Source organism: Arvicola amphibius, chromosome 8 (assembly GCF_903992535.2).
Source record: "Arvicola amphibius chromosome 8, mArvAmp1.2, whole genome shotgun sequence".
Lineage (NCBI taxonomy): Eukaryota > Metazoa > Chordata > Mammalia > Rodentia > Cricetidae > Arvicola > Arvicola amphibius.
The window spans coordinates 8416030-8429433 of NC_052054.1; the positions used below are offsets into that span (position 1 = coordinate 8416030).

The window sequence follows — 13404 nt, forward strand, 5'->3', positions numbered from 1 at the left end:
AGCTGGTGGGCCACTGGAACAAAGCTGCCCTTTTTTTCCCTTGGTGTGAAACCCTTGGTGGTTTCACAATCCCAGCTGGCTGCACCTCCCACATGTCTGCCTGCATCCTTAAGGTGTCATGTTCTGGGCAGAGTCATGTTCTAACAAAAAGGGAAATTAGGTTTTATAGCCAAAAGCAAATGAATTCTCAAGTGTAATTTCTAAAAGGAAAAAAATTTTGCATCAATTCACTAGGATTGAAAGATTAAAAGTTTACCTATCCCAAATTAATCTAAGCACTAATACATTAAAGCAAAGCAAATATGGAAAAACATTAATAATGGTTATAGAACAGTTGTTCTCAACCTTCCTAATGATGCAATCCTTTAATACAGTTCCACATGTTGTAGTGACCTCCAACCATAAAATTAGTTCATTGCTACTTCATAACTGTAATTTTGTTACTGTTATAAATCACAATGTAGCCGGGCGGTGGTGGTGCACGCCTTTAACCCCAGCACTCAGGAGGCAGAGGCAGGCGGATCTCTGTGAGTAAGGCCAGCCTGGTCTACAAGTGCTCGTTCCAGGACAGGCTCCAAAACTACAGAGAAACCCTGTCTTGAAAAACCAAAAAAGAAAAAAGAAAAAAAATAAAGAAAAGCAAATCACAATGTAAATATCTGATATGCAACCCCTATTGGGGTCATGACCCATGGGTTGAGAACCACCATTATAGAGGCAGCTACATAAAATTTCATAGTAATGTTCTTCCTACTTGCATATTGAAAACTTCTGTAATTAAAAAAAAAGGGGTTTTGGCAGTAAATTCCAATCTACATGGTCAAGACCTCAGCAAGGAGTCCAGGACCCCACCTTCCCAGCATCCCTCCTGAGCAGGACTACAGGCGGACCTGAGCAGAGAGAGACCAGAGGAGCTGACACCAGCCTGGTGGCTGCTGGCTAAGGACACAGAAGCAACAGCAGGCTTCGTGGGCAAGGGAAGAACAGAAGCAAGTTGCCTAAGGTCCATCCCGGTGAGTATGGAGAGCAGGAGAGTAGATATGGATGTGGGGAAGAACCTAACAGCTACGGCGTTTCTCCTACTCGGCCAGAGGCCTCACAGCCTGCAAGAGACAAATACTCCATGCACACAGAGCTTATGTGAGGAGTTTGTTGAGATAAAGGGAGTGCGGGGGTAGGGGACAGAGATCTGCTTGCCTCTTCAGAAGAACAGCAGGAAGAAAGATGGAATGGGTGGAGCTTGTCTCTTAAAGGGACCTTTTGCACCTGTGTACAGACTATGACGAGACCTAGCAGCCATAGGACCCTGGGATGGCCTGAGTACTGCCTGAGTGCATCCTGCCAGGTGACGGGGTCAGCATAATTCCTGAATCCTAACAACATCACAGCCCTACTGAGGTTCCTCGTGACACCACCCTATATGAGATGTGTCAGCCTCTCTGCAACCTATAACCTCCAGAAGACTTACTTCCCAGGCTCCTATTCGGCCTGTCTAGGCAAGCAGACACAGGTCTAATTACAGCTCCCCAGTCCATGCCTTTAAGGTCCCCACAGCCATTCAGGCACCAGGCTCACTGTCCTCATCCTGCAAAGTCTCCTCTGGCCGCCTGTCCCTTGGCTGTCCCAGAACCAGCTACATGCTCCTGCTATACAGCCCTACTGACCTGGAGGACCTGCAGCCTCCCTGGGTACGGGCAGATAACAACTTGCTCTGCAGGCAGTGGGTCAACTCTAGCAGTTTTCCCAATACTCAGAAACAAACCCCTTATCTCTATTTTTAGTATGCAGACTCCCTGAGCGCCATCTGTCACCCTCAGGCCCCTGTGGAGAGAGCCTTAGCAAAGAGGCATGGAAACATGCGAGCACTGTGAGTGATAAGAAGAGGGCCCCAGGGAGTCACAGCCCTCAGGGTCCTCTGCTTAGAAACCAGCAGAGTTATGAGAACCTAACTCCAGGCACCGTGGTTGCTCCCAAATCCTACTGTGAATCATGCAGGAACCACCCAAGACTGACCAGAGACAGAAACAAACACCCTCAAGGAGCAGCCACGCTGCACACCGATGAGAATGGAAACCAGGCCCAGTCTCAGGATGAGAGCCTATTGAGGAAGAAGGCAGCCAGAGGTGCCTGGGGCAGAGCCAGAGGTGCTTGAACAAGACAGTTCTCTAATGACAGAACTTTATCAACTGTCTCCAGGTACCAGGAATGTCTGAAATCAGGACCTGAAGAGCAGGCAGCAATCCAGTGACTCAGAGATCCCCTAATCACCCAAAGGGAGACATGCCTTAAGCTGGGACTCGCCCAGTGGCATCCCAAGATTCCCAAATTCAAACTCTACCAATCTAGCACTCTGTAAAATTTCTTATGACATGAAAGAAGTGGCACACACTTGAAGCTGCTGAATGAGGCTACCTCTGCTGGGCCTGCTCTGCTGAGTGTGCCTGCAGCAGAATTCAAGACACAGACTCTCTCCAGCAAGCCCAGCACTGGGCAGATTCCCAAAACAAACATGGAGAGCAAAGGAAGATGGAAACAGGAAGTATGTATGCATCCTGGAGAGGAGTGGGGGCAGGGAGGATAGTGCTGTGACAGAAAAACCTGGGGACTGGAGGTGGCCAGGCCCACAGGCAGCCAACTCACCCCGCTGTTCAGCACCCTCCTTCCAAGTCAAGACCCATGTGCACACACCAGCCCTTAACACAAAGCGGGGTGTGCAGGGCCCACACGCTCACCTGCGGTTTTGTTGCACTCGAAGTTGATGACGCTCATTCGCTGAAAGCCAGAGCTGCACTCATCACCACCAGAATAGATCAAGGTGAGGTCTCCATCTGAGTACCTAGATTGTCGTGAACACAGTGCTTTACAGAATCAAGGAATTCGAGGTTTCAAAAACTGCTTTGTTAAGCCTTTTGCACATCACCCACAAATCCCTCCTGACATAAAACAGCAGGCTCTCCAGCCAGCTGGGCAAGCGTCCTGCGGAAATGAGTTCCGAATGTTCAGGCTGTCAGCCTCTTGCTGTAGAGTACTAAGGGACCAGAGAGAGGGAGGCCACTTTGCTGGCAAGCAGCAGACTGCTCTTGCTGTCACTCTGGGACTTTACTCAACATGAATAATGTCCACAAATCAAACAGCCTCACTAGCAACTTCCAAAGGTACCACCTCTACAAGATCTGGTGTAAGACTCAATTCAAAAACTGCCTCTTCTTACTGCTTTCAGGAAGCCAAATGCCAAGTTAAAGTCCTCTAAGAATTATGTCAAGTGAGGTTTTTAGCTATTTAAAACTTGTATATAATGCTAATGGTATTTCAAGTCCTCAAATTGCCAGAGGAAATTAAAAAAGAAAAAAAAAGACTTATCAAAAACATAAATTTCAAAATAGCCATATAAAGTGCTAACTACCTAAACTCCCTCCGAAACGTTTACAAAGCAATGGTTCTAACAGATGTACTCTCATCAGAGTCAGGAAGCTGCCCAACTGCAGGGACAAATGGCAACTTGCCCAAGTAGCACAGGAAAGTATGTTAGGCTCTGACTTTCTTGTGCTCGGGGTAAAGGAAGAGGAAGAGGGAGCTAAAGTCATGGCCTACAAGGACATACAATGCACTTGACAATCACTCACCGAAGTGTCTGGTTCTGGTATCTTCCTGCTATTTTGACTTGGGTGGAATCCGCCTTCTTCTCTTGACAAACAGCAGCCTCTTTGTTATTACAGGGTCGGCCCTTTGTCCCACAGACATTTATATAAAATGTATACTCTGTCCCATCAGAAACATAGAAGAACCCTAGAGGAAGGACCAACAAGAAGAGAGTGTTTGCTGGCACCTGTCAGAAAGCATGGTATTTCTTCTAAGCACACCCAAGCCCGTCTCTCTCTCTCTTCCAGCCAGGCTCCTCCAGTGGAGCACAGGACAGAACAGAGGCACCCACACATACCGGCCTGCTGGGCCAAGGGGCTGAGGTCAATGGTGATGTCGTGCTGCTCACTGCTCAGGGAGCACGTTTCACTCTCCAAGTAATCTCTGTGGCAGGCATACTCGGTGATCCACTCCACCTCATAGCGACAGTTGGACTTGGCCGTGAGTTTGGGAATGGTGCCCTGCGGGGAGCAATCAGAGAGTCTTAGATGCAATGCACTTACACACCTCCCATGTTCTGGGAAAGACCAAACACAGGCTGCTAGAACTGTTTGTTTTTCTGTTCCTTGTCCCTGGCACATTCTGGTTATCTAATTCTATTACTCTTACTAAAACTCAGGTGTGTGTGTGCAGGTGCACTCACCTGTGTGTGTGCATTGGGAGGCCACAGGTCAACTTCAGATGTCTTCATCTATCCCTTCCCACCCTGTTTTTTGTGAGGGTTTTTGCAGGAAGAGTATCAAATGAGCCTGGAGAGTGCTGCTCTGCTGGACTGGCTGGTCAATGAGACCCAGGGACCTGCCTGTCTCCTAACACACCTAGAACTGAAGTCAAAGAAACGGGTATTTGGAGTTCAAACTAAGATCCTCATGCACAGAAAGCACTCTGCCCACTGGGCCACCTCAGCATAATCTACAACTTGTTTTTAACCTTTTCTCTCCATTTGACTTGTAACAACTGCAGTCACTGTGAGTGACACCCAAGCCGTAGTTAGCAAGTCCACTCAAACCTTACCACTGAGGAATCGGTACACCCTGGTAATGGTACACCATGGGTGGCTCCAAACCCTGGGGCTGAGGGAACACTGCCATGCAAGAACACCACCATCCGCTGCCCTCAAACTTCTCAGAGCCAGTTTGCACACCTGTTGTGCCTGCCCTTGAAAGGCTAAAGCAGGAACACTGTAGGTTTAAGATCTGCCTGAGCTGACCTACAAAGCAAGACCCTCTTAAAAGAACAAAATATGGGTTGGAAAAAGCTCAGTCAGTAAAGTGTTTGTTGTCCAAGCATGAAGACCCACGCCGAATGCCCAGACCCACGTAACAAGCCATGCGCAACACCACACACATTCTGTAATCACAAGGCTAGGGAGGAAGCAGCCCTGAACTCAGGGGTTGGCTAACCTGGGCCAATCTGGCAAGTCTCAGGTACCAGTGAAACGCTTTCTCAAAATAATAGGGTAGACAGTTCCTATGGAACAACACTCAGGGTCCTCTAGCCACCACACACAACTGTGCACATCACATGCACACACACATACACACACACACACACACACACACACACCTCAAGATGTAATGTACACCTAAATAAAAAGCTCTTCTGGGGCAGGTGGGATGGCTCAGCAGGTCCCTGCTGCTAAGCTTGGCAGCTGACCTGAGTGCCATCTCTAGGACACACATAATGGAAGAAAACCAAGCATATGACCCTTACACATGTGTGTGCAATTACACAAATGTAATTTTAAAAATTCTTTTAAGAAGCTGCTCTGGGGGCTGGAGAGATGGTTCAGTGGTTAAGAGCACTGACTGCTCTTCCAGAGGTCCTGAGTTCAATTCCCAGCAACCACATGGTGGCTCACAGCCATCTATAATGAGACCTGGCACCCCCTTCTGGCTTGCGGGCACACATGGAAGGAATGCTGTACACATAATAAATAAATAAATATTTTTTTAAAAAAAAAAAAAAAGAAAGAAAATAAAGAAGCTGCTCTGGATGAAGCTAGGTTTCCCCAGCTGGAGCAAAGGTACTCTGCCATCTTGAGCTTTGAGCTTTGGTGGGAACCACGAGGATGCTAGCAGGTTCCCAGCTCATGAGTCACACCTCCTTCTTACCCTCGGAGGAAATGGTCGTGGCACCAGAAGAGCGATGCTGCTCTGGGCACCTTAACCCCTCGGTGCTTTCTGCACACTTGCTGGAGGCCAGGCCCGGTGCACACATGGTTCACAAGCTGCAGCACTGCAGCCACAACCCTCCTCTGCTTGACTAAAACTTGGTGCTCCTTCCCAGCATTAGGCTCCGTACAACCTGCCAAGGGGCTGCAGAGCTGAGTGCTCAAGAGTCAGCACCAGAGACCTACACACTACACTACAGCTCCGTTCATATGAACTATCTATCCAAAAAGAGCAAATCCACAGCCACAAAGCAGACTCACGTAGTGTGCACGCTGTGAGGAGGAAGGGAAAATAAGTGACTACTAACATGCAAAAGCACCCCGGAGGGTGGGGCGGGGTCTAGATTAAATGTGGGAAAGGATACACAATACAAAAATGCTAGGACCCGTTGAATTGTATAACAAAACAGGTGAATTTTACAGTCCATAAGTTCAATGAACTTTTAAAAAGAACATAACAAGGCGAATATTTATTAGATACCAGCTGCCAAAGCACTCAACAAGCCAACAAAATGCATAAACAAACTTCTCAAGGACAACACAAGTACACATTCTATCCAAGCAATAGCTTGAAGAAGAAACAAATAGCACCAAGAAATGCCTTGGATCTCTTGGAGTATGAAGGAGGCAAGAAGACTTCTGGTAGTCAGTCATTCTGGGGAAAGCCAATTCTCTCCAAATTCTCTCCATACACAGAACAAATAAAATGGGAGTCCATCAGCACTGCTGCCTAAAGCATCCACCAGGATTGAGATTCTATGTCTACAGACACAACTGCACAGACACACGACTTCCTCATCATACACTCAGAACACCAAGAAGGCATCCACTAAGCTGATAGCAGTAAGAAACCAGACATAGTGCTTGATGGCAAGCTGAACCTCAGCTGGCTTGTATCCCTCCGACCCCACACATGGACCAGACAGGCAGTGACTGACCTAAAACCAGAGCAAGCTCCATGTTTGTTCAGCAATAGAATTCAATCCTCTTATTTCCACTATAAAAGAGAAGAAAAAAACTCAAAGGGAAGCCCTTCCTATTTTCATTCGAGTGGCAGGCCAATGTGGACAGGCACCTGTGGCAATGACTCGAAGGATTCACGGCATTGAGGTCAAAATAAAGACAAAATGGAGGCCCTCCTGCTCCCTGTCCTGAAATCAGGATGTGCTGACAGCAACACATTGGGATCAGGTGACCCATATCAATCAGGAGCAGAGGCCAAAAGATCTGCAAAGACAAGAAATCCTCAGCAGGGTCATACAAACCCAGGCTCCAAGAGGCTCAGCAGATGCTGGTCACCTCTGATGGACCTCAGCACACAAGAGCCATGCACACACTCTAGCAACAAGAGACCCTTCAGGTGACCACAGCTCACCAGATCACTTGCCGATAGCCCGGCTCTGTAGGTATTGAACATCCACACCCCGCTGACCTGACTAAGCACAACTGCGGCTATGCCTGTGCCTCTGACGCCTTCAAGGACATCTGTAGTGGAGCCAGCAGCCACTCACCGTCCTTCCCACCAGTGGGTGTGGACGTGGGGGTCTGCAGGGCACCGGGCCTTCAGACTGGTAACCTCCTTGGTGCCACCACCTCTACCAACTGTCCACGAGTGAACTCTGACTCTGGACGTTGGTGTCATCATGTAGAGCAAAATTGTTAGGTTGTTAGATTTATTTCATGTGAATTGTTCCCCTCTTTTATTATGTATGAACAGTAAACTATGAATTCAAAAAAGATACCTGACCACCTGCCTTTCTCCAAGATTTAAAAGCAACTCACCAGTAAAATAGCTGCTGGCATGTCCAAGGCCCTGGTTTTCAACCCCAGCAAAAGAAGTAAATAAATAAAATGAAAATTAAAAGTAGCCAAGATACAGAGTAATAAATCTGTCTAGGACTGTTGAGTGAGAGGGATGGCAGGCAGGAGACAAAACGGGGGGGGGGGGGGGGGGGGGGACGCAGAAGTGACTTCCTCCCTACAAGAATCCCAGGCTTCAGGGGTGGGAAGGTAACTCAGTATGTAAAGTTACTGCCATGTAATTTTGATCTCCAGAACCTACTTTTTAAAAAGCCAGACACTGTGGTGCACACCTGTAATCCCAGCACCGGGGAGGTGCAGACAGGCAGATCCCTGAGGCTTGCTGACCAGATCAGCCAGCATAAAACCTGGTTGTGGGAACCTGAGAAATGACATGCTAGGTTGTTCACTGGCCTCCAGATTTATCTACACCACACACAAACTAAACTCATACACAGAAACACACACGCACTAAAAGAAGACAAGAAGTCTCAGGATTCAGATTAGTTGAAGCTTTTCAACTATTTGCTAAACACATACACACATGCACATTTACCCATAAACTACTCACCTCATCCAGGTGACAACAAACACTATTCCACGCCTTCCCAGTTGGTATGATAAGAGAAGCGTGTGAGGGATACACCCCTGCACCCCAGCACTTGGGAAGCTGAGGAGCCACAAGAAGACCCTGCCTCTAAACTAGCACACAAGACAAGCAAACTGGGCACCCCAGGGAGTCTGCGCTCGTAGAAGCGGTCTCCCCACTGAAAGTCTCGGATCCCTTTAGTCCACCACCTTTGCAAGTCTCAAACACAGACAAACGATCATTTGGGCCAGTCTCCCTGAGGAGCACATCTTTAAAGTTACTTAGAGACAAGTCACTCACCTCTCTCCGCTCCGATGGGCACACAAATGTCACCGTCACTGCAGGGCTGTGACCATCACAGAAGTCTGGCTTTTCACCCTCTTCCTTCACATAAGTCAGAACAAGCCTGCAGAAGCCATGTGGAGAAACTCCATTACAGAAAGTCAGATCACATTCACACGGATGCATTGCCCTGGGCAGTCAGCACATTTGAGGAGTAGACTAGCAGAGGGAAATAATAAACACTGTCATATTTCCATTTTAAAAAGCATGAAAGTGTAAGCTTCAGAGATCTCCCTGTTGAAAGTCAGACCAACATGACTATCAGTGCGTACATACAAATCCTGAAGGAAGTTTCTCCATAAGAACACTTCTGTGGAAACCTAAGAAAACCAGATCAACATAGCTGGGGAGGTCTAACAATTTTCTGCACAAGGTCACATGATCTTCCCCTGACATCCAACTGCAAACCAAAGTGCTGTATGTCAACCTGTCCATCTGTGGCTGGTCAAGATGGCAGGCACAGCAGTCACAGGCTAGGGCTGCTATACCCAAAGCCCAACCAAAGTCCCTGCCAGGAAGTGCTCAAACCAGTCAGCAGGCTCCTGTCTCAGCTGTGGGACATGCCCTTATCTCCCATGCACCATCGCACAGTGCTGGCAATAGACAAGTCACGCTCTGCATGGTACCCTCCATTCCCTGAGCCCTCAGCCACCAAACTGCCTCTCTGAACTAACCTTCCCAACTCCAAATGCTGCAGCCCTAATATGCTTCATCAGTTGACTACCAGACCACGGGGACATTAAAGAGGTAAACAAACAGGACCCTTATGCAACAGTTCTGTTGTTGAGAGGATATGAAGCCACAGAAAACTCCCAGCCTTTTCCAGCTCAGGCCCTGCTCTAATAACAGTACAAGTCTCAGACTAGTACTGCATCAGGTTCAACAGGCCAGAGAAAAAAATCAGTTTCCTGAAGTTGAGGCTCACAGGCAATACAGGAACCTGTGTAAATGGGGGGGAGGGGGTTTGTGCACCATATCTCGAATAGAAAGAAACTAACTGTATGCTGGAGGGCCACCAGCAAACTGCCCATGTACTTCTCCAAACGAAAGGCTAAGGCTAACGCAACAAGTGACACAAAATGAAAAACATGAGCAGGGTCAAGGACTCCAAGCTACTTTGAAGCCGGGAGGTGGTGGCGCATGCCTTTAATCCGAGCACTTGGAGGGCAGAGGCAGGAGGATCTCTGTGAGTTAGAGGACAGTCTGGTCTACAAGAGCTAGTTCCAGGACAAGCTCCAAAGCTACAGAGAAACCCAGTCTCAAGAAATCAAAAATTGGGGGGAGGGGAAAGGTTGTATCACTGTACCCAGCTCATAAACCAAGTTACTCTGAGCTGCACAGCAAGACTGTCTCACAAAGCCAAACGAATGTTACCTAATAAAACAAGTGAGCAACATGTAAACCAGCTTGAGACAGGCCTGCAAGCCTGCTGGAAATGGGATGTGCTTTCTGGCTCCTAGAAGTCAAATTCTTTCTTGTTCTCCTCTTTTACCAGTATTAACTGTACAGACCAATGGGTCTCACAATGACATCTTCACATGGATCATGCCACCACCCCAATACCAAGCTTCCATTCCCTTCTCTTCTCCATCAGTCCTCCTAAAAGGCAGACTCTCTTGCTGAGGACCTAAAATAAGCCATCCAGGTGGCTACAGACTGACCTGTCCTTGCTCACCAGCTTCAGTCCCTCCTTAGGCCGGCCAACGTCAAACGCCTGGTCTCCCTTCAGCAGACAGGCGGCAGTGCCACCAGGACAGGCTCTCAGCTGTGTGCTCGGATCCCGAAGGGAGTCTGCAAAACATCACAGATGACTTTAAGGCAGAGCAAGTGAAAAAGAGCAGAATTCATGTGAATCCTTACGTCCAGGTCTCGAGACAAACAAACGGATTTTCACAACCCACCCATTACATTCTGAGAGTCTGCCTGAACCAATCAACTTTCCACCACGTGGGCCAAGAAATACCAGGTACCAGTCTGCCTGGCACATAAGGGCCCACGTGACAGACATTCCTTTGTCACCTGTGGTTACAAATGTTCACATCTGCGCTAAGTCTCACTTCAGCATTGTCCCTTTAAGTTTGAGATGCTAGAAAATGGGGCATTACAGGGACAAGTTAAAGGACTCTGGGTGAATGGAAAGAAGCCACAGTCAGGTCTGGGCTCACATCCCAGAGGATGAGTCCCTCCTTCTCCCTGTCTCCCAATGCCCTCACTCCCCCCTAGACCTTGGACCATACCGTGTTTGCTCCTCCACCAGGTACTTCCTCCTCCCAGCCCTAAGCTCCAAGACAGCAGAAACTTCAGGGTGATAAGGTTATGATGGAACCTCTACAGCAGCCAAGCCACAGAAAGTTTGAAACAGCACTATACATGTAAGGATCCAGCAGCACCTCCCCAGGACCTCAACAACCACCGTAGTCACAGTGAAAGGGACACCCTGCCTCCTGCCAGCTCCCCAAGTCCCACTGGAGTCAAAACAGCTGCTTATTTCCACACACAGCAACTGCCATGAGGGGCTACTTCTTCAGAGCCTTCACAGCAGGCAGACTGCTGGTCCCCAAGGGTGAAGGAAAGACAAGTCAGTAAACTACAGTCACAGGTCTAAAGTAGACATGAGGCTTTAGGGACCCTCAAAGTTAGTATGGGGTAACTTCCTAGGGCTAAAGAAGGAGCAGTGGAAAACACGAGACCACCTTTAAAGACCATAAAGGATGATTTCTCCCAAAACTACCAAAAAATTGGAAAGAAAAACTAAGGTATTTATTGAATTAAAGCAATATTTAAAAGTTTGTTTTTAAGGAACACAACTTTGTTTTCCAAATAGAATTTAAGAACCAGAAATTTCGCCAGACGGTGGTGGCACACGCCTTTAATCCCAGCACTTGGGAGGCAGAGGCAGGTGGATCTCTGTGAGTTCGAAGCCAGACTGGTCTATAAGAGCTAGTTCCAGTACAGGCTCCAAAGTCACAGAGAAACCCTGTCTCGACAAACCAAAAAGAAACTAGAAATTTCAATGTTTCCCAGATTAAAACATCACAGTGTTGCAGAAGTTTAGGATTAAACTGAAGTTATTGTAACCTCACATGAAAAGCCTGATGTCACCACTGGTCACTGGCAGTCCTGGGTAGGGTCTAAAGATTATTTTAAACAGCTAATTAGAATACACAGGTAAGATGAATGTGCTTGTATTCAAGATAAAGAACTGATATCAGGCACACACCTACCACCCACTAAGTGTCATGTAGTACTGAACTGGTATTTTTTTCCCCAAAAATTTTTCTAAGACCAACATCTCATATACATTAAGAAAGAAACATAAGGAAGACAGAGAACCATGGCTTCCTCTATCTTTCCTTTTTAAATTTTCTTACTTGTCAGTACAATTTCTTTACGGCACAATTGCAGTTGGCACAGCAGAAAGAGCAGTGCTGGTCTACAGGGCTCCCAGTGCTGAGCCCATGAGGGAAGCACAAGAACTGGGGAGCTTAGCAAGTAATAAATAAATACACAGTAAAACTAGATAGCCCTTTTGAGATAAAGGCCTTCATTTACAGCCTCTGGTTATCAAGGAAAGATATGCTGGCCTCTCACAATTCTCAAAGAAAACCAGAGTCCTCCCCACCCCAGCACACATCACAGCCACACTCTCAAAGCTTCTCATCCCTCTTCCCTTTGACCCAGACTCCAACTCAAAGCCACGGGGCTTGGGTAAATACAGCAAACCCAAACAAACCTCACCATGGAGCCCCAAATCCCAAAGTATCTGGCAGAGAAAACCTTCAGCAGAAGCAATAGTTTGAACAGATTTGCAGGGTTGGAGGAGGGAAGGATCAGATTTGCTGAGGGAGAGAACGCAGCTCTCCAGAGAGAACTAACGGGCAAGTGACGACCACTTCCCACCCTGCTCCCTTAAAAGACTTACCTATGTCTCGACACACGTTGATAAACAAAGATGTGTCAGGATCAGAATCATCTACCAGGTAACCACCACTCAACTTGATTAGTGGGTTTAAATCATGCTTCTTTAACTTCTCATCAAATGCATAGCATGGCACCTAGGGAAGCAGAGGACAGTGAGCCAGCCTTCCTTTACCCCACAGCTTGGGGCCGGCAGACCACAAATTTGGGATGGACACCACACAACCATGATTTCTATCCCTTAGGTGCAAAACAAACATGTTCTGTCAGGTGTGGTGGCGCACCCCTTTAATCCAGCACTCAGGAGGCAGAAGCAGGAAGAACTCTGTGAGTTCGAGGCAAACCTGGCCTACATAGCAAGTTCCCAAGCCTGCCAGGACTACATAGTGAAGACTTTGTCTCAAAAAAACAGTTCAAGCCGGGCGATGGTGGCGCACGCCTTTAATCCCAGCACTCGGGAGGCAGAGGCAGGTGGATCTCTGTGAGTTCGAGACCAGCCTGGTCTACAGAGCTAGTTCCAGGACAGGCTCCAAAGCCACAGAGAAACCCTGTCTCGAAAAACCAAAAAAAAAAACCAGTTCAGTCTTCTATAGCATTTCTAAGCCCTCTGCCCCTTCTTAAGGCTGCACATCCCTAACCAACTCCTCTCACCTCTCATCACCATGGCTCACCAGGACTGAACCATGGATGCAACAAGATCCGCTCCTCACCAGTGTCTGTCCTTACAGCTGCTCCCTTCTCTGCACCTTAAGAGAAAAGTCCCCGAACCGCCCTGTCCTTTATCTCTTCTTCCTAGCATTGTCATATCTGGAGCCTGCCCCTCACCCCACCAGAGCCACAGCTGCCAGGTAAGTTTGCCTGTTGCCAGATCTGAAGCTCCTTTCTTAGGCCTGTGATAGAGAATGACCACAGCCCGAAGCCCTTCACTCCCCTTTCCCTTAGA

General features: G+C 47.8%; 1 protein-coding gene across 1 annotated transcript in view; it reads right to left on the reverse strand.

Annotated features, from left to right (window-relative positions):
- The window catches only part of Igf2r (insulin like growth factor 2 receptor), a 90906-nt gene that overhangs the window by 49250 nt on the left and 28252 nt on the right, over window positions 1-13404 (reverse strand). The window contains exons 5-10 of the mRNA XM_038338523.2: window positions 12466-12598; window positions 10205-10334; window positions 8502-8607; window positions 3938-4100; window positions 3624-3786; window positions 2733-2836 (exon numbers count right to left, since the gene is read on the reverse strand). Of these exons, the coding sequence (XP_038194451.1) occupies window positions 2733-2836; window positions 3624-3786; window positions 3938-4100; window positions 8502-8607; window positions 10205-10334; window positions 12466-12598 (799 nt within the window). The remainder of the gene's footprint in view (window positions 1-2732; window positions 2837-3623; window positions 3787-3937; window positions 4101-8501; window positions 8608-10204; window positions 10335-12465; window positions 12599-13404) is intronic.